This window comes from Mus caroli, unplaced genomic scaffold (assembly GCF_978045245.1).
Source record: "Mus caroli unplaced genomic scaffold, Mus_caroli_1 scaffold_1, whole genome shotgun sequence".
Lineage (NCBI taxonomy): Eukaryota > Metazoa > Chordata > Mammalia > Rodentia > Muridae > Mus > Mus caroli.
In genome coordinates this window covers 61027721-61049507 of record NW_028227256.1, presented here as the reverse complement: position 1 = coordinate 61049507, position 21787 = coordinate 61027721, and the positions used below count along the sequence as shown (strand labels likewise).

The 21787-nt window shown below is 40.4% G+C and overlaps 1 protein-coding gene, 1 long non-coding RNA gene and 1 pseudogene across 2 annotated transcripts; 2 read left to right on the top strand and 1 right to left on the bottom strand.

Moving 5' to 3' along the window:
• The first annotated feature begins 1669 nt into the window (after nucleotides 1-1669).
• On the top strand, nucleotides 1670-2207 carry LOC110300879 (large ribosomal subunit protein uL5). The gene has a single exon (XM_021171111.2). The coding sequence runs from the start codon at nucleotides 1670-1672 to the stop codon at nucleotides 2171-2173; it is 504 nt and encodes a 167-aa protein (XP_021026770.1). The 3' UTR covers nucleotides 2174-2207.
• Nucleotides 2208-3477: 1270 nt separating this feature from the next.
• LOC147006054 (uncharacterized) lies at nucleotides 3478-16604 on the top strand. The gene is made up of 3 exons (XR_015047450.1): nucleotides 3478-3555; nucleotides 15982-16052; nucleotides 16527-16604. It is a non-coding gene; the product is annotated as an uncharacterized LOC147006054 (long non-coding RNA).
• Nucleotides 16605-18065: 1461 nt separating this feature from the next.
• Nucleotides 18066-18649, bottom strand: LOC110301281 (peptidyl-prolyl cis-trans isomerase A pseudogene; annotated as a pseudogene).
• Between the last annotated feature and the right edge of the window lie 3138 nt (nucleotides 18650-21787).

Genomic DNA, 21787 nt, shown 5'->3' with positions numbered 1-21787 from the left:
GAGGGGTAAGCTTCACGACTCCGTTGGGAGCAGATGAGAAATCCAGGCAAGCAAACATCAGAGACAGTGACATTCGCTACGACCGCATCCTGCATGTTAGGTGGGCAGGTATTGCCTAACTTCACCTCCACAACATCAAGGCATAGATGAAATCTGCAGACCAAGGGAAGCATGGGCTCTTCATTTTCATTTATGGTTTTTAAAATTGTATATTAACTCTGACAGCCTTTGTGGATACAGGAAATTGCCGGTGATACTGCAGAATCAAAATAACTTTTTAAATAACCTTCAATATGTACCTTTAAAAGACGAGGTCACTAGTGCAAATGGTCAGCTTTAGAATATGAGGCTCCATTTGCCGAAATATAACTCAAAGTCACTGTGATAGTGTGTTGTTGGTACATTGGTTAGATCTGGGATCAACTAAGAGACTGCTCTCTGCCTCTCTGTCTCTCTATGTCTCTCTCTGTCTCTCTGTCTCTCTCTCTGTCTGTCTCTCTCTCTCTTTGTCTGTCTGTCTGTCTGTCTGTCTGTCTGTCTCTCTCTCTCTCTCTCTCTGTCTCTCTCTCCCCATCCCTCTGTGTGTGTGTGTGTGTAAGGCTATCTACTGGAAGTATTAATTGAAAAGGAAGAGACTAGAGTGGGTAGTGCTTTCTGTTAGCAGCCCAGATTTGAGGTGGTCTCGGGGAGAAGCTGTGCTGTTTTTACCTGCTTGCCTTTGCTCCTTGCTGGTGAATATAGTCATCCTGTAGCTGCTGCTTCTTTCTTCTCTCTTCTTCTTCTTCTTCTTCTTCTTCTTCTTCTTCTTCTTCTTCTTCTTCTTCTTCTTCTTCTTCTTCTTCTTCTCCTCCTCCTCCTCCTCCTCCTCCTCTTCCTCCTTCTCCTTCTTCTTCTTTCTCTTCTTCCTTCTCTTCCTCCTCCTCTTCTTTTTTTTTTTTTTTTTTTGCTTTTGTTGTTGCTGCTGCTGTTAACCTCTGCTGACATGGAACCCAGCTTCCAGTGTGAACTAAAGACCAGTGGATGTCTTCAAAACAAGTCTTCAGCAGTAGATGGAGCTGCTAAGGCACCTAGCCCCATGGACTGAAGAGAAATGAGGTTCCCAGCCCTTTCAGTAGGCGGACAGCCATGTACTACCCATATGTATTATGTCAGCCAATCTAGTCAGGTCCCTTTCTCTCCCTCTCTCTTCCTCCCTCACTCCCCTCTCATATTAGTTTTGTTCCTCTACAGTGCCTGACTAAGACAGTCATTAAGGAAGAGTTTCAGAATATCAAGAGACAATTGAAAGTCAATGGCAAGGCCAATAAGGCAGAAATATGAGAAAATAGGAACGTCAGAGTGGAGCAAAATCGGATCTGTGTCAAATCAGAGTTTTCTTAGAAATTGTGGCTTACTGAGTGGCTTTGCCATGTGACTGCCAACTTGGTCAAGAGCAATGGGACCCTCATATCCAAATTCTACACTAAACATTAATATCATATATTTTCTGTCCTGTGGAGAACCTGTATTTGTGTGTGTGTGTGTGTGTGTGTGTGTGTGTGTGTGTGTGTGTGTGTGTGTGTGATATATGAGACAGAAGGGAAGAGGAGATCTTAAGGTAGAGGAGTGAGAAGGTAAATAAATACATGGAACATAAAACATGAAAGGAGGCTCTTCCTGTTCTCCACCCATGCGGGAACTGCGCATCCGCAAGCTCTGCCTCAATATCTGCGTCCGGGAGAGCAGAGACAGACTGACCCGTGCAGCCAAGGTGTTGGAGCAGCTCACAGGCCAGACCCCGGTGTTCTCCAAAGCTAGATACTCTGTCAGGTCCTTTGGCATCCGGAGAAATGAGAAGATTGCTGTTCACTGCACAGTCCGCGGAGCCAAGACAGAGGAAATTCTGGAGAAAGGCCTGAAGGTGCGGGAGTATGAGTTGCGGAAAAATAACTTCTTGAATACTGGAAACTTTGGTTTTGGAATTCAAGAACACATTGACCTGGGCATCAAATACGATCCAAGCATTGGGATCTACGGCCTGGACTTCTATATGGTGCTGGGTAGGCCAGGGTTCAGCATCGCAGACAAGAAGCGCAGAACAGGCTGCATTGGGGCCAAACACAGAATCGGCAAGGAGGAGGCCATGCACTGGTTCCAGCAGAAGTATGATGGGATCATCCTTCCTGGAAAATAAACTTTATCCAAAAAGCCAATAAAATTTTCTCAGAAATGCATGTTACAGTTGTGTGTTTGTGAAAGGAGTGTGGCCTCGTTCAGATCCTGGGACCACAAGCACTTAAAGAAAGCCTCGATGTGAATTGCTGGTGGCAGCAGCAGCCCGCATCCTGGACTCCAGTGTCTCCCGGCAGCTGAGACTGAGCATTGAGTGCCCTGTGGGTGGGCTGTGGTGCAGAGATCCTTTAAGTGGCTTTTGAGAGGTATTGGGTTGGTTAGGATTTGGATTTGGTTGTAATTAAAAGCTGGAACAATGTCAAAAAAAAAAAAAAAAAACCATGAAAGGAGGAGAGTTCTTGGAGTGAAGAGAAGCAAGTGGAAGAAGGACAGTGGCGAAAAGGAAAGGCACGTACAAAAAAATGTATGAAACTGCCATTGGGAATCAGACTGCTTTAGAGGCTAACCTAAGAGTTAAATTCATCACACAAGCTAGCCACTCAGGGCTGTGGTACACAAGTTACAGTTGAAGTATCAGAAGACAGTGAGACTTTTGTTAGTATCCCGAGGCCCCAGTTCCCTTACTCTGTAGATGTGATGACTGTCACCCAAGAGTCAATCCACTTGGTGTTTGGAGGCTGTCACACAGTTTCCACAATTTTATAAGCCGTCTTTAGTCCATGCACTCTTATTGGTAAATATGAGATGCTTCAAAATTTATATATATATATATATATATATATATATATATATATATATATATATATATATAGTTTGTACACTGGTATTGCCATGTACTGAGCAGCAACGCCTGACCCAAATGACAAAGGTTATTGACTGTCTTCTAATTTCACTTAGTGACATTTGCTTGAGAAATATTGCACTAAAATCAATTTAATTAATGTATCCAATCTAAAAACTCTGACTTCAAAATACATCTACAGCCAAAGGGTTCAGAAAGGACACTGTTCATCTTAAAAGATAATGATGACAAAGGCGATAATTGCCACACTTTTGCCTTGACTGTTTTTTGTTTGTTTGTTTGTTTCATTGGTTGGGTTTTTTTTTTCTTGCTTTTAATTGTGATGAATGATTCTTGATTTGGGTATTTTCATCTCACATTGTCCTCTTTGTGGTGCCCTTTTGCTGCCACTATGGCACAGTTTCTTAGAATCCATATTCTCCCTCCAATTCCTAGTGCTGACCCCCTGTGATATTACAGGTCTTCCCACACCCTGACACTTGCGCTCTGGTTTCTGGGCATAAGAAATTTGACCTTGCTTTTGCAAATACAAATATTCTTCTGTTTATAGGTTGGAGAAAGAAGATGATTTATTTAGTAAGGATGAAAGCAAGACAGAAGAAAGATTCATCCTCTGTGAAACAGAATTCATCCACACTCTGGTACCATCTTCATTTGTTATTGTTCACAATCCATTCTATCTAAACAACTCTTTTTTATTATTATTATTTTATTTTTATTAGATATTTTCTTTATTTACATTTCAAATGCTATCCCGAAAGTTCCCTATACCATCCCCCCTGCCCTGCTCCCCTACCCACCTACTCCCACTTCTTGGCCCTGGCATTCCCCTGTACTGGGCATATAAAGTTTGCAAGACCAAGGGGCCTCTCTTCCCAATGATGGCCCACTAGGCCATCTTCTGCTACATATGCAGCTAGAGACACAAGCTCTGGGGGGTACTGGTTAGTTCATATTGTTGTTCCATCTATAGAGTTGTAGACCCCTTCAGCTCCTTGGGTACTTTCTCTAGCTCCTCCATTAGGGGCCCTATGCTCCATCCTATAGATGACTGTGAGCATCCACTTCTGTATTTGCCAGGCACTGGCATAGCCTCACAGGAGACAGCTATATCAAGGCCCTTTCAGCAAAATCTTGCTGGCATATGTAATAGTGTCTGGGTTTGGTGGCTGATTATGGGATGGATCCCTGGGTAGGGTCTAAACAACTCTTATGAGACAATTGTCTTGTGGTCTGAATTCTGTGATGGGAAACTGTGATCCAGGTGAGGGTCTGGAATCTGAAATGGGCTTAATTCCCCAGTGCAGGGGTAGAGATGACACTTCCTTGGTATCCTTATTGTGAGATTAGGATGTTGACATTGACATGCTCATAGACCAAAAAACACTTTCCTCATTTCTAAGAACATCTAGAAAAGGATGCCCATTCAGCAGGGGCCTTTCCTGAGAAGGATGCCCTACCAGTGTCTCCTTTGGTGTCTACCAAGCCAGGATAGTTTTCTCACTCCTTTCTTAGCCTGTGCTGATTCAAATAATGTATTTCCTCAAAGGTTCAGGTGTTTGAATATTTGATCTCCTGTTGGTGGCATGATTTGGGTATTTAGGAGATGTGGCCTTGTTGAAGGACGTGTGTCACTGGAGGTGGGCATGAGGCTTCAAAGCCATGCACCATTCCTAGTTCACTATCTCTTGGCTTCCTGCTTGGAGTTCAATATGTGATGTCTCTAGCCTGATGCTTGCTGCCACTCTCCCTTAATACAGTGGACATTTATCGCTTTGGAACCACAAGCTCAGATAAACCCATCCTTCTATTTTGTTACTCTGGTGGTGGTGTTTTATCAGAGCAACAGGAAAGCTACGAAAACAGAGTCCAAATTAACATTTCAATAATGTACCATCTACAAATACTTATCATTAGAGATGTCACATAAGATGCATGCATTTTTGGACAATATTCAAAGGCTGAAAATCCAAAGGCTTTTTTATTCTAGGGTCATTTCACCTGTAAGGTGGCCCATTGCCTTGGATCCAAAGGATATTCTCATTTAATTGCAACAGTAGGAGACAAATCCATGAAAGAAGTGCAAGGTTGGTGGAAGGTGATGTGCAGCTTAAACACTACAGTGATCAACTACAAGGTCCCGTGGAGAAGGGAGGCAAGCCTGTGTTAAAAATTGAAGATAATGGACTTGAGGTAAACCTTAGAAAGTGGGTATGTCCAGATGATGGAGATCAGTCAGTGATGAAAGAAAAAAGGAATGGCATGATCTATGAAATATGAACTGTACTGACAGAGAAAGTCGTGTGTTCAAGAAGTACAGAAAGAACTATAAAGCTATTGTAGAAGAGGCACATTGAAGAAAGCAACTTATAGACTCATCACAAAACACCTTGCTCAAGAGACTAAACGTCTTGGTGTTTGTCTGATACTTAGTGTAGGGTCTGAAACAGAAGGTAGTTTCACTGTAGCTTTATTTTAGCAAGAGAAAATTGGAGGTGTGTAAAGCAAAGAAGAAACAGATGATACCAAATGGTTAATATAACGAGCAGACTCGATGCTCACTTTACTGATCATTGTAACCAATACTCTGAGCAGTAGAAATTGTCAGCTCCATTTTTTTAAAAATGAGGTATGGTTGTGCTAAATCCCACGTCTAGGGCCATACAGTTAGCAAGTGGCTGGTGCAGAATTTAACCCATATTTGTTTGCAACCAGAGTTGCCAACCTGCAAACCATACAACAGGGAGGACTCAGTTTCCAGATGACCTTATCTTTTTGTGGTGTTGGGGATAATACCCAGAGACCTGGGGATATCAGGCAATGGCTCTGCCAGTTTTCAGGTCAGAAAGATTCTAGTAGAGTGATGTAGCAGTGGTGACGATAAAGACCAGAGTTGACAAATACTCTAAAGGAAGGAAGTGTCCATAGATGTGGTGACTAAGGACAAGTCAGGGGTCCAGTTTCCTTGCTTCAAGACTGGCTATTTAGGAGACCTATAGAAACATCAGTTTAAAAAGAAAGTTACAAGGGAACCTTGGTTTGGAGAGACAGACAATGAATTATTGATGAAGCCACAGCCAACACCGGCCTCCTGTCCTCTCTCCTCTATCTGATCCCCACTATCTCTGCCTTTTATTACCAGTGTCTGTGGAAGGCAGTAAGATGCATGTTTTAGTCCTATTGTAAGTCATGTAAGATAAGATTTATAAAATGTTCGAGAAGGTGAAGCGAGTGCAGGGGGAAAGGAAGAATTGGTGTTTAATGAGAACCCTCGGCTGAATCCTCAGTCATGGGGATTTACTGCAATCAAATTTTCCTGTAAAAATCCCATTCTACTGACTTTGCACCCTTCTCTCCACAGTAGTGTCGGGCCCATGGTGCAGTTATAGGACCAAATCTCAGTAGGCAATTAAAATTCATGGTCTTGCTACTGCATGGCAGAACAATATAAATTGAAAAGCACAGCCTGGATACCATCTTGTGGTTTTTATTAGGGGAAAATTAGTGGCACTTTGATTCACGAAGGGCTTATGGCAGTCCTGGGCACTGTGGTGGCCCTAATATAGCCATCACTGGAATGCCAAGAGGCAGCCTGCTGTGTTAACAGATGTCATTTTGTGCCAAACTCACATAACTGAAAGGTTATGGGCCAATAAAAAAAATATCTGTGGCTCTCCTTCTTTAGTTATGAGATGCAAGAGCAAGCATTTTGGAAAGCAAGCTGCCTTTTTTTCTGTTAAAATATGCCTGTCAGAATGGCCAGTTTCTATGGTGTGAAGCATTTTGTAAACACATCACGTCAGCATCCCTTTGTCTGTTGGATGCGCCTTACTCGGATATACACTTATTGCTGAATACCAGACCAGTGTGAGAAACTGACACAGGATGGGGTGACTTCAACATTTTCTGTCAGGTTGGTGGTTTGCAATGGGGCAAAGATGTCTTGGAGTCAGAATGGAGAACTAGATGATAACACACTCTGGTGAAAAATATCTGGTCTAGCTACCTAACAGTTATTTGATTTGGTGTGAGCCACCCAGCAGGTGAGAGCCTGCACTGTGCTATCTGCGAGTAGGATTTATTTTTAAAAGGTTTCAAAGACCAGAAAGAAATTATTAAGGTGGATTTGTCCCCTTCCAGTTAAAGAACAAAACAACAAATCAAAGTTCATTCTGATGCTGATTCAACTTCTGCCTGAAATGTGCTATTCTAGTGTGATAAATCCTGACTATAAGTCTCCCTTATCCCTTCCCTTGTAGGTTTGGTTGACTTTCTGTCTTACTTTGAAAGTGAGACTCCTAATGCTTATTAACTATATAGGCTTAGTTATTTAGGTTAAGCATTTACAGTAATAGGGACGAGTATTTGTGACTCCTCTTACTTTTTACTTCCCACTGGCACAAACTCATTGTGTGTCTTATCCAAACTAGTAGCATCTCAACCTTTGGATTAGCATCAGGAAAATGCAAATAATGGTGTTATCTAGGAAGTGTTTCAAGAAATCAATTAAAGCACAAAATCATCCTGCTAATCTCCCCTGCGGGGCTGTTCTGCTGCCAGCTCGACGATACTGAAGATCATTATACATCCAATGAGTGGCACACAAAACTCTAGACATTTTAACATTTAGCATACCCCTATCAGCAAGGATGCTTATCTTCCCTTCAGTGTGAGCATCCTAGAATGCTCTATGGGTTTACACAGTAATTCTCCACTCCTTCTCTAGTGGTGACTTCTAGGGAACACAGGGGACAGAACACCTCAGAACCCAGTCTTCCATGAAAATGGACTGCAATGTTCAAATGCCTATAGTTAAGAATTTGCATATCTTCCACTCTGGAGGTTTCTTTCAAGTAGTAATCAGGTGGTTGACATCAAGATGGGCTTTGTATCTATAAATACCTTCCAGTATCCAAAGTGATAGAGCATTTTCTGTAAAGTAATTTGCGTACTTCTTCTGGTTCCTTTTGTGATGCTCAAAAGTACTGTTACGTGTCACAACCCCATATAGTGGACACTGTTACATCCCTCCCTTATAAAAAAGGACAGTTTCATGGAAATTGAGGTCACTCGGTATGTGATAAAACAGTCTTGGAATGCCAAAGCACAAAACACAGAATTGCACAGTTTCTATTAAAGGTTTTCATTTCAGCCCCTAAAATGTATTGTCTACACACAGGCAATGGAATTTTTTCTGAGAGTTCGGTACGATAATTATTGAGCAAAGTCATGGGGTTGAGTTGGGGTGGTGGGTAATATCTAGCCTCAAATTCTGATTCTACCACACAGCTGTCCAATTCTAAACAGATTAGTCCCAGTGTGCCACATTTGGGAGAAGAAATACTTCATGGGGTTGTAGAAAGTAAATGCATTAAAACTTAAATCCAACGAACCCAACAAAGATAGAGAACTTCAGACAAATTTCCCTTATGAATATCAATGAAAACATACTAAATAAAATTCTCGCTAACTGAATCCAAGAACACATCAAAACAATCATCCATCCTGACCAAGTAGGTTTCATTCCAGGGTTGCAGGGATGGTTTAATATACGGAAATCCATCAACATAATACACTATATAAACAAGTTCAAAGACAAAACCCACATGATCATCTCGTTAGATGTGGAGAAAGCATTTGACAAAATCCAACACCCATTCATGATAAAAGTCTTGGAAAGATCAGGAATTCAAGGCCCATACCTAAACATAATAAAAGCAATCTATAGCAAACGTAGCCAACATCAAAGTAAATGGTGAGAAGCTGGAAGTAATCCCACTAAAATCAGCGACTAGACAAGGCTGCCCACTTTCTCCCTACCTATTCAACATAGTATTTGAAGTCCTAGCCAGAGCAATTTGAAAACAAAAGGAGATCAAGGGGATACAAATTGGAAAGGAAGAAGTCAAAATATCACTTTTTGCAGATGATATGGTAGTATATATAAGTGACCCTAAAAATTCCACCAGAGAACTCCTAAACCTGATAAACAGCTTCAGTGAAGCAGCTGGATATAAAATTAACTCAAGTCAATGGCCTTTCTGTACACAAAGGATAAACAGGCTGAAAAAGAAATTAGGGAAACAACACCCTTCACAAGAGTCACAAATAATATAAAATATCTTGGCATGACTCTAACTAAGGAAGTGAAAGATCTGTATGATAAGAACTTCAACTCTCTGAAGAAGGAAATCAAAGAAGATCTCAGAAGATGGAAAGATCTCCCATGCTCATGGATTGGCAGGATCAACATTGTAAAAATGGCTATCTTGCCAAAAGCAATCTACAGATTCAATGCAATCCCCATCAAAATTCCAACTCAATTCTTCAATGAATTAGAAAGGGCAATCTGCAAATTCATCTGGAATAACAAAAAACCTAGGATACCAAAAACTCTTCTCAATGATAAAAGAACCTCTGGGGGAATCACCATGCCTGACCTCAAGCTTTACTACAGAGCAATTGTGATAAAAACTGCATGGTACTGGTATAGCGACAGACAAGTAGACCAATGGAATAGAATTGAAGACCCAGAAATGAATCCACACACCTATGGTCACTTGATCTTTGACAAGGGAGCTAAAACCATCCAGTGGAAAAATGACAGCATTTTCAACAAATGGTGCTGGCACAACTGGCAATTATCATGTAGAACAATGCAAATTGATCCATTCCTATCTCCTTGTATTAAGGTCAAATCTAAGTGGATTAAGGAACTCCACATAAAACCAGAGACAGTGAAACTTATAGAGGAGAAAGTGGGGAAAAGCCTTGAAGATATGGGCACAGGGGAAAAATTCCTGAATAGAACATCAATGGCTTGTGCTGTAAGATCGAGAATTGACAAATGGGACTTCATAAAATTGCAAAGCTTCTGTAAGGCAAAAGACACTGTCAATAAGACAAAAAAGCCACCAACAGATTGGAAAAGGATCTTTACCTATCCTAAATCAGATAGGGGACTAATATCCAATATATAAAAAGAACTCAAGAAGGTGGACTCCAGAAAATCAAATAACCCCATTAAAAATGGGGCTCAGAGCCGGGTGTGGTGGCGCACGCCTTTAATCCCAGCACTTGGGAGGCAGAGGCAGGCGGATTTCTGAGTTCGAGGCCAGCCTGGTCTACAAAGTGAGTGCCAGGACAGCCAGGGCTACACAGAGAAACCCTGTCTCAAAAAAAAAGGGGGGGGGCTCAGAGTTAAACAAAGAATTCTCACCTGAGGAATACCGAATGGCTGAGAAGCACCTGAAAAAATGTTCAACATCCTTAATCATCAGGGAAATGCAAATCGAAACAACCCTGAGATTCCACCTCACACCAGTCACAATGGCTGAGATCAAAAATTCAGGGGACAGCAGATGTTGGCGAGGATGTGGAGAAAGAGGAACACTCCTCCATTGTTGGTGGTATTGCAAGCTTGTACAACCACCCTGGAAATCAGGCTGGTGGTTCCTCAGAAAATTGGACATGGTACTACCGGAGGATCCCACAATATCTCTCCTGGGCATATATCCAGAAGATGTTCCAACTGGTAAGAAGGACACATGCTCTACTATGTTCATAGTAGCCTTATTTATAATAGCCAGAAGCTGGAAAGAACCCAGATGTCCCTCAAAAGAGGAATGGATACAGAAAATGTGATACATTTACACACTGGAGTGCTACTCAGCTATTAAAAAGAATGAATTTATGAAATTCGTAGGTAAATGGATGGACCTGGAGGGCATCATCCTGAGTGAGGTAACCCAATCACAAAAGAACTCACATGATATGCACTCACTGATAAGTGGATATTAGCCCAGAAACTTAGAATACCCAAGACATAAGATACAATTTGCAAAACACATGAAACTCTAGAAGAACGAAGACCAAAGTGTGGACACTTTGCCCCTTCTGAGAATTGGGAACAAAACACCAATGGAAGGAGTTACAGCGACAAAGTTTGGAGCTGAGACAAAAGGATGGACCATCTAGAGACTGCCATACCCGGGGATCCATCCCATAATCAGCCTCCAAAGGCTGACACCATTGTATACACTAGCAAGATTTTGCTGAAAGGACCCAGATATAGCTATCTTTTGTGAGGCTATGCTGAGGCCTAGCAAACACATAAGTGGATGCTCACAGTCAGCTATTGGATGGATCACAGGGCCCTCAATGGAGGAGCTAGAGAAAGTACCTAAGGAGCTAAAGGGGTCTGCAACCCTATAGGTGGAACAACAATATGAACTAACCAGTACCCCCCAGAGCTCGTGTCTCTCACTGCATATGTATCAGAAGATGGCCTAGTCGCCATCATTGGAAAGAGAGGCCCATTGGTCTTGCAAACTTTATATGCCTTAGTTCAGGGGAACTCCAGGGCCAAGAAGTAGGAGTGGTTATGTAGGGGAGTTGGGGAGAGGGTATGGGGGACTTTTGGGATAGCATTGGAAATGTACATGAAGAATATACCTAATTTTAAAAAAAAGAGTTAAAAAAAAAACTTAAATCATACATAGTGACAGAGGATACACTTGGAGTAGCTTTAACAATGATTCCTGAAGATTAAAGGAGATGATATGGAGCCCTTAGAAGAAGTCTTAGCACAAAGTTGGTCTCTGTAAGTGGTAACTATGTGCCACATTGATACATTTTATGGAGTATTTCCCTTAATTATGACTTTTGATTTATGGTCTGACCACATGGCATCCAGTTTTGCAAGTTATCCCAAATTGTACATCGGTCCTGATTTCCTATTTCTATGCCACATGTGGATTTCCCTATCTGTTTTTCAAAGTTTTCTTCTAAAGGTCCTATGGAGTCTCCTACCCACTCTCCAAGTCTCATCCTGCCCATCTCTGCTCTGTCCATGGTCCTGACTCTACATTCTTGACTCCTTCAAGTTACACCAATCCTCATGTTTAAAGCTGTAGTTAAAGTTCCAGGTTCAGAAAATTCTCCCTCAGATCATTTTAATGTCAGTCCTCACAGATTACTAATATGAGTTTTGGAAGTGCTTCAAGGCCTATGTGGATAATGCTTGATTTTTCCCTCCCATAGAGACCATCAACTGCGACTGAGGGTGAACTGCACAGGTATCAAGGCTACACCATATTTAGAGGTTATACATAATCAAAACCTGAACTGAGTACATTGTTAACAATCACATGTAATATTGGTACAATAATACATCAGTAAATACATAAAGAATAAATAAAAACATTGATTTCTATAAAATAGGCACAGTTAGGTACCTATAATTAACTTGATAAAATGAGAACACAGTACTTCTAGAGAATTGTCTTATTTCCTATCAAAATACTCACAAATGTGTAAAAATGTGCAAGTGTGTTTATGGCACCATAAGACATCAAAACACTGAAAAAATATATATTCTCAATGATGTTTGAAACTGCCAAGCAGTCATGCAGAGAATACCATGTAGCTTCTAAAAAGATCAAAACGGATCTATATGCATTGACAAGAAAAAGACAACCATAGTACAATATGTGTAAAAGGTTGCAACATCTTCTATTATTTCATTTTTATAAAACAGAATATATTTTGAATACATATTATGTTCATTTAGAAGTAGAGAAAAACAAATATCCACTAATTTGTTAAAATGTCTCTGAGGAGTGAGATATTGGAGGTAAAGCATGGTAAGTAGGATCACTTATGTTTTAAGTACCTACACAACTAAGACAACAATAATTCCTTAATGTCACACATTTCATCGACCCAAGACACTCATACGTACTTACAACAAAAACCTTGAGTATGTTTTCGTGTAGTCTTAAGGTTTTTTTAAATAGAGTGTTCATGATTTTAAGAATTGAATTTTTCTTATTATGAATTTCTTCCCAGCCATATGTGCTATTCCAGATGTGACATAATTCTTCTTAAAAAAAAAGAAAACAGTGCATATACTCAGATTTCATCATCCTAGAAAGTATAATGTGAATGATGATATTTTAAAATTATATTAGATCTTAAATGGCTTTGGTCTGACCAGGCACAATGGAGGGTATGTCATGGTATCCTGGCAGAAACCAGGCTTGTCTTTAGCTGTGTGAAATAGTTGAAAGTGTCACTTGAGTCTGTCCTTCACTTGTGTCCTCTTGCTTTCCATTTTTCCTGCCTATCCTTAAGTCAGGGGATAACACTGAAGGACACTGCTCATCCAACAGGGTGGCAGGTACAGTTGTTCTGCATGTGCTTTGGTCAAGTTAAAGCAAAGTGAGCTGGCATGATAGAGGAGAAAGAATGTGAGCTTTGGAGCTGACAGATCCGGGCTTGGGACCTGACTCTGTCATTGTCTACTTGTGTGGCCTTATGCAAACCAGTAATCTCTGGGAGCCACTGTTCATGTGTAAAATGATATTAGCAATCACTACATCTTAGACGTGTGATCGGGTAAAATGAGGCAATCTGTCAAGTGTCTGGGGCATGATTGATACTAATACATGATAATAATTTTCACTCCCTTTCCCCCAAATCCTCCTTCTCATATGCCCTTGACTTACCTTAAGAATGTGAGTCAGGGCTTTTCAGTATCTATCGCTAGATAACTTTCTCTGCCTGGACTGTCCACTTTTCTCTTGTCCAGTGCTATGTCATGTGGCCATTGTTTTGATTAAAGGGATAATGTCTCAAACACCAATGTTTTCTTTCAGCATCAAATGCACAATTGTGCAAAGCTTAAAGTACATCAAATACAGCAGCTCAGCTATTCAGTCCTTAGTGGTAAGCTAGGTCAATTTTACCCTTTTGCCCTCACCTGAAAGTTCTTTGAGCCCAGACACCAATGTTGATCTACTCTCTCTCTATTGCACAACTATTAGTAGATGCATCAAATACCCACTGACTGAATGATGACAGGCCCAGGAATTGCATAACCTCTCTAGGTATGGACAAAGCGGTCTTCAATCTGGCCAGCAAGACTTGATATAAAGCTCAACCCTGATTGTTGGGCTTAATTACACTTCCTAAGCAAACACAGCTACACCTATGTTATTTCAGATTAGATAAGATCTTCCATCTGTAGCTATCCTTCATTTTCACATTGGCTTTACTGAGGCTCATTAGTGTAATAGAAATAACTTGAGGCAAGTTTCGATGGTCTGAGAGCACAGGCAGATGTCCCTGAGCTCAGGGAAAGTACCTGGACAGGCCCGGAGAGAATGAGAAAAAGCTCTAGAGAAGGCAATTGAGAAAGCTCCCAGCGAGACATTGTCTGCGGATCACTGGCCCGATATCACATAAAGGCCCCATCTGAGCCATTACAGCCTATTGTGTCAATGTGTTTTCTGGGAGGCTGTCATCCATAGATCACCACTGGCAGTGAAGGTAATACTTCCATAGGAACTGTTACCATTTCCCATTGGTGAATTCTATTAGAGGTCCATGGGTTACTGCCAGTGAAGTTCATATTAACTCCGTCAAGGGGATGCTGATCAATTCCACGGAGTTTTGTGAACACACACATAATACATTTCATACTGTCATTTGGGTTTTGTATGGCACTTCCATGATCCCTACTCCATGGTAAATCTAATATCATCTACTAAAATTGCTACAGAGAAAAAAAATTTTTTCCCATGCCATTTCAAGGCTGAAATACTTGTTCACTTCTTTTCTTCTCCAGTCACAGAAGATTTAGACATAACTGCAAGCCATTGACTTCTCCTCTGACAAAAAATTAGAGATTGGATGCCCACTGTGCACCTGAAAACAAAGACAGCTATCAGATGATACCCAAAATGCAATATATTAGTGTTCTAAGAGAAGTTATGAAGTTAGAGACACATGATTAAGTAATGTCATTCTGAAACAAGTAACAAGATAAGACAAACTAACTACTAAGTAGGTCCACCACTTGTAACAATGGTTGTGTTCTCCAAAAGATGGGTGAGTGTAAATCCTGTGGGGCTCTGAAAAGAATAAGACATTTACATAGAACTTAAGAGAGTAAATAGACAGAGTGAGTCCAGGACAGCTAGGGCTAAAAAGAGAAATCCTGTCTCAAAACAAAACAAAAAAAAAAAACAAACAAAAAGGGAGAGAGAGAGAGAGAGAGAGAGAGAGAGTAAATAGATAGGCCTTCCTAGAGTGATATGTGTGATTAACAGTTGTACACTTTAGGAATTATTCTTTCCCCTGAGGTAGCAGTAGATCCTTCTTGGTTGCTTGGGATCCCCTCTAAGATCCCATGTAAGTGCCCGAGGTCACAAGTAGAGTCAAACTTTGTATGTACTATGATTTTGTCCCATACATACCTGTCATGGTGTTTAATTGATGAATTATTCACAGTAAGATTATAAACTACAACCAATAATTAAAAATAGAACAATTGTGATAAAATGCCATATGATATTATGTGAATATGATCTATCAAAATAATCAGATATTGGTATTTTTAGAACGTGGTTGACCATAGGTGATGGAAAACAAGAAAAGTGAGACCACAAGTAATAAAGTGGCTACTGTATATGCTTTGGGTCACTGGCCCAGGAAAAACAGTAAGTTAAGGGGGAGCTATAGAATGTTGCCTTGATGAGCTGGGTTTTAGATGAGAGGCAAATCAAAGTTAAAGTCAAGAGCTGGTAGTGATCCAGGGGAGGAACAACTTTTACACATGCTCAAGGTGGGAGAAAATAGCATCAGATCTCCTTCACACACACATACACACACACATGCATATATATATGGCTTATATACATATATATTACACACATATATACATTGTATACATATATTGCTTACATACACATATAATATACATATTATTTTATATGCATATATATTAACAGTATGTCACTTAATTGTTATGATTTTCATCTCTCCTTTATCCAGATTAAAGAACATTAAAAAAACAAAACCAGCTATCCTCAAGTCCATAGTTGATGACCATCTAACAACAGTTACCTATTGCTTACATTAATGGGTCCACGTTTTTCATATGCATAATAAACTCCATTTTACCACACCAACACCCTCTCTGGACTGCTCTCTTATCACTGGGATTTCTCTTGCCTGTAGACTTTATGTTATCTCCTAAGTAAATTCCCTTTCTCCTCCTGTAGTTTTTCTCTGGATGGCTCCAGTGCTCCAGAGTCCCACCCACTCCGCTCATCTGCTGCACTCTGACAAGCAGGTACAAACCCATCTTTTCTAGGATGCCTTCCTTGTTACGGTGTTGATGTATTGCTCTTTTCTGCTCCCCATTTAAAAATCACCTTCACAGCGCATCTTTTCCTCAGTATGCCACGTACTCATCCATACAGAGTTTCATTTGGAGGTTATGCTCTCTGGTTAGACCATACATTTCTAAAGATGAAAGCTAGGCTTCTGTTTCTTTTCCCGCTCCCCTTCAAGCCTTGCAGCGCCAGAATACAGTGTTGCTTGAAGCCTGTTTTATAGGGATGGTCAGATTCTTTCCCCAAACATGAAGTAAACATTTTGCGTTTTTTTTTTTTTTCTTAACAAAATTTTAAATGTTGCTTAAGCTTCTTGTCAGTCCTGCAAATGTCTATTTGTTCATATTACAGCATTAGTATCATTAAGTTAATATTAGTGCCATTGTGCTCTTAAAACACTGATGCATATTCGTGCAAATTTTATGTACTAGGGGCAGTATACTGGATGATGGCAAGTGAAAGAGCGAAATAGGTGCCAAAGAAATGTGATCCCTTCTCTGTTTGTAGGTTACCAAGGTAAGTTATATATATAGGTTACCTGGTAAGTTACCAAGGTAAGCTTGAAATAAGAAAAAAACAGAGCAATTATGGCGATCTTCTTTGATTGATGAAGATTCATTTTCACTGAGGCTTAGAAATCATTTACACTGATGTGGAAGGGACACAAGAGAGAAGTAACTGTGTGCAGAAAGATCCTGTAGTAGAAAATTCTTCCATGCTTCCATGCTTTCATGCCTGGAAGGTCACTGTGGCTTCAACATGGATGTGAGTATTGGTGAGAAATGTTATTCTTGGAGACCCAAAGGCCAGGTCCCACAGAGCTTGGGTCTCAATGAGGATGTAACTGAAAAGAGATGGGAAGTTCCTGGAAACTTTTAGGAAAGGATATTTTTCAGATAAGTTGGATATGGCTTGTAGAATTCACTAGGCATTAACACACTGTGCTTCCATGGGACGATGGTTTCTACAGGGTGGACAAGAGGTATTGTGAATACAGAATGCTTGTGCAATAGTTTTAGACGTGGCCAGAAGGAAATCCAATAAACAACCTTCTACATCCCATTGTGTGGAGTTGGGAATGCCCAAAGGTCTGTAACTGGTCTGTAGGGCTGAGAAAGTATGAGGTACATGCCATTAGCAAGGCTAAAAGCTGAGGGCCGTGAGCAGAGAGCCAGTGAAAGCTAGATAGTTGCAGGGAAATCTGAAGTTCAAGCCCCAGAGAGACCAAATCCCAATCATTACTAAGGTCAGAGTGCAAAGGCCACACAGGTGACTTTGGGAGTGAGAGAGGAAGAGTTAGCAACAAGGATCACCTAGGATCTTGTGGCTTCTGTTGTCAGTGATGGCATATATGTAATATGAGAGAGTCCACCTCACCATCCCCAAAGCAGTGACAGAGAACTCAGTGACAGGGGGTTCTGTCTTATTTGCCCAGCCTTCAGGAATAACAGTGTGCCCTTAACTTACACAAAGTAATCTAGCAAGGTAATAAATTATGATATCAATTATTATTTCAATCTAGTCAAAGAAGCTAGGCATGAAGGAGAGGTCATGTCTGTTGTATCACCACTGTCTTCTCCGAGCCTAAAAGATTACTCACATATATAGTTTCCAGTCATTCTGTATCTGTAGTGGATGTTTAGGGGTGGGATTAAATGACAAAATGTATGGAAAAGCTCAGTTACTGTTTTAGTTAGGGTTTCATTGCTGTGAAGAGACACAATGGCCAAGACAACTCATATAAAGGGCTGGCTTATAGATTCAGAGGTTCAGTCCATTATCATCATGGTGGGAAACATGACAGCATGTAGGCAGACATGGTGCTGGAGAAGGAGCTGAGAGTTCTACATCTTTTTTTTTTTTCTTATTTAGTTTTTATTCATAATCATAAACTTAACTTTGCAATATAGCTAGACTTGAAGGGGAAAGAGGAAAATATGGAACCCAAAGAACTTCAGTGAGAGCAGAGATTACAGGACATTGTGAGCAGATGGGGTAGGGGTGCTCTCCTGAGCTACAGAAAGAATGGTTTGATAGGTAAACTGCCCACAAGTCAAAAGAAATTAGAGTTGTCCACAGTCGTAAATAGTGATCTTCTTGCTGGTCTTGCCATTCCTGGGTCCAAAACATTCCATGGCTTCCACAATGTTCATGATTTCTTTCCCCTTCCCAAAGACCACATGCTTGCCATCCAGCCATTCAGTCTTGGCAGTGCAGATAAAAAACTGGGAACAGTTTGTGCTTGGTCCAGCATTTGCCATGGACAAGATGCCAGGACCTGTGTGCTTCAGGATGAAGTTCTCATCCTCAAACTTCTCTCCGTAGATGGACCTGCAGCCAGTGCCATTATGGCATGTGAAGTCACCACCCTGGCACATGAATCCTGGAGTATTTGAAAGAAGGAGCCTTTATAGCCAAATCCTTTCTCTCCAGTGCTCAGAGCAGGACAGTTTTCTCCTGTCTTTTGAACTTTGTCTGAAAACAGCTCGAAAGAGACGGGGCCCAAGGGCTCATCATCGGCCGTGATGTCGAAGAACATGGTGGGGTTGACCATGGCTGCAGCAAAAGGTGAAAAGTGACAGTGGCTTTGCAAAACCAAGTTCTACATCTTAATCCAAAGGCTGCCAGAAGGAGACTGTCTCCTTTGCACTGTGTGAAGCTTGAGCACTAGCCCTCAAAGCCTGCCTATACAGTGAAATACTTCCTTCAACAAAGCCACTCCTCCTCCAATAAGGCCACACCTCTTAATGGTGCCAGTCTCTGTGGCCAAGCATTCAAACCACCACAGTTAAAAATATTGAAAGAATGGTTTAAGGATAATAATTACTGAACAGATATACTACATTAGTAGTATATAATTAGTGAATAGAAATGTTTCATACAAGCGATGATCTTTCATTTCCGTTTCCGATTTCAAATAGGAAAAACAAAACAAAAACAAAAACCAAAGATCCAAAACCAATAGCTCACACCAAAAATAACAGTGCTTTCTGGGGGGAAATTTTTGATTGAGAAAAAAACCAATTAGCACTGAGACAACATGTGAAGAGACCATTAATAAAAACAACCATTTCCAATAAATGATGGTAACTTAGACATTTAAAAAAGCATATCAACTTCCAGCTAAGTGTAGTGTAGCACACATAGGGCTTAAAAAGTAAAACTGGCTTGTTAAAGGGGCTATTCATGAAGTTAACAGATGCCTGCCAATCGTGGAGACAAGACCAGAGTGGGCAGAGACTGAGGAAGATTGTGTAAATGATCATTTTTAAGACAGAGGAGAATAGACCCATATGGTGTCCCCCTGTGGTTTGCTACACTGAGCTGAGCTAATGTATTTTATATCCAGCAGCCAGCGCTGCATGGTATGAAACATTAATGTGTTGGCAGCAAAGTCTGTGCAGATGACCCAGTGTGATGCTCTACTGACAGAATCCCTTACCAGACATAGATGGTTTGCCTCTCATTCTGGAGACAGGTTTAGAAATACAGCAAACTTGAATTTCCAATCTCAAATGAAGAGCAATAGATTATTCCTCCTCAATACACTCTTGACCCCATGATGGTTCACACATGTCATTTATGTAGACCAGTGGTTCTCACCCTCTGGGTTGTGACCCCTTTGAGGTCACATATCAGATATCCTGCATATCAGATATTTACACTATGACTCAGAACAGTAACAAAATTACAATATCAATGAAATAATTTTATGGCTTGGAGTCACCACAGCATGAGTAACTATATTAAAGGGTCGTAGCATTAGGACGCTTGAGAACCACTGATACAGACTCTGAGGTGTCTACATATCAAAAATACATAGGCAAGTTAGTTGGTATGTTTAACCTTCAGATATTCAGAGATTTAAATATAAAAATTGGACTTTCTGTTTGCTATTTCTTCAGGGCAATAATTCTATAAACCATTGGTAGGAGCCTCTCATTCAAACACTGGTTCCCTGCATTAATGGAACCTATACAAACTGCATTGGCTGATTCAATCTCACGCTCTTCGGGGCTCTGCTCACATACACCTGTGTTCAAAAGTAAGGTGTTTGTGAATTAAGGAATGCCTGCAGTTTATTTATATCTACAGGTGTTTTGTTTTTTTTTTTTTAAACGTATGGACTTCTCATTATCCCAAATGCTTTTTTCTTTCATTTAAAACTGACCTAGATCCATACTAAACAGGTCACAGATAAGTGAGATAAATGAATCCCAGGAATAGAAAAAGAAATAATGAGTTTTGTGGGCAAATCAAACATTACTCTTCTAATTCCACCATTAGCTGCTTAAAGAAGATCTGTTGGTCACCTTCGGGTAGTACATATTATAGTGCATCCTTTTTAATTTAATGTGATTTGATTGCTGTGGTTCTTGTGGAAAGACAAATATATATATAACATCAATGTATTTTTATTGGCTGCCTCATAAATAATTACTTTAACATAAGCTAATTCCTTATTGCTATAGCTTGGCATTCCATAACTAGCAGAAACAGAACTTAAAACCTTTACATCACAACTCTCTAGTTATTATTTATAATGTTGATCAGGTTATGGAAATGAAATCAATATGCATTTACATATTTGATTTTTTAATGAAGATTTTTGAATAGCTGTCTATATTATCCTAGAATATAAATTGGAGACTAAGTTGATATCCTGTATAATTCCTGTGTTTAAAAGGATTGGTTTGGAACTTGACATTCCTTCACATCTGACTCCTATGGTCTATGTTAGGACCCCACCCCTGTTCCCCAGAGTGAGTAACCCTGTGTCTTAGTTAAGGTTTCTTTGCTGTGAACAAACACCATGACCAAGGCAAGTCTTATAAAGGACAACATTTAAGTGAGGCTGGATCACAGGTTCAGAAGTTCAGTCTAGTATCATCAAAGTGGGAATATGGCAGTGTCTAGGCAGGCATGGTGCAAGCAGAACTGAGAGTTCTACATCTTTGTCTGAAGGTTGCTAGTGGAAGAATGACTTCCAGGCAGCTAGGATGAGGGTCTTAAAGTCCACATCCACACTCCAACAAGGTTACACCTCCTAATAGTGTCACCCCCTGGGCAGAGCATATACAAACCATCACACCCTGTTTCTGTCTTTGGCCATGGTAGGGGTTGTATGAGGGTTAGGCCCTATCCCAGGGAGCTCATATCTCTGAACTTGCATTATTTTGGATCTGTGTTCACTGCCCCAAGTTCACCATGTCTTATTCCAACAAAGATCAACAGTTCTGATCTAAGTCCATTACGCTAAAGGAAGATTTTTCTAAGGATGGCCACTATTTCCTCCCAGAATGAGAATGTCCTATAGAAGGTACAAAACCTACAATCTTAGCTTTTGCTCTTATGGACAAAGAGTACAAATGTAGAAGCCATACAAATATTAGTACATGAAAATTAATGTAATGGGTTCTTTTGTCCGGGTGATTTTACTTGGTTAATAGACAATTGACAAAAGCCATCTAGCATGAGGTAATCTAGTAAATTATAACTAAATATTTTTAGATCATATATATGCTAGCCCACTACACGTTGAAGCTCAGTTTACTGTTCCTTTTGATGCTATTCATATGTAGTTGTGTTTTGATAATCAGATTCAGTACCTTTCCTTTGTACCACCCCCACAATCATGATGTAACTGTTTTCTTCAAAATGACTCTAGTGGGGGCTGAAGAAGTGGAACAGT

Excerpts from the sequence above, each read along its gene's own strand:
- LOC110300879 (XM_021171111.2), top strand. The coding sequence starts at position 1,670 with ATGCGGGAACTGCGCATCCGCAAGCTCTGCCTCAATATCTGCGTCCGG.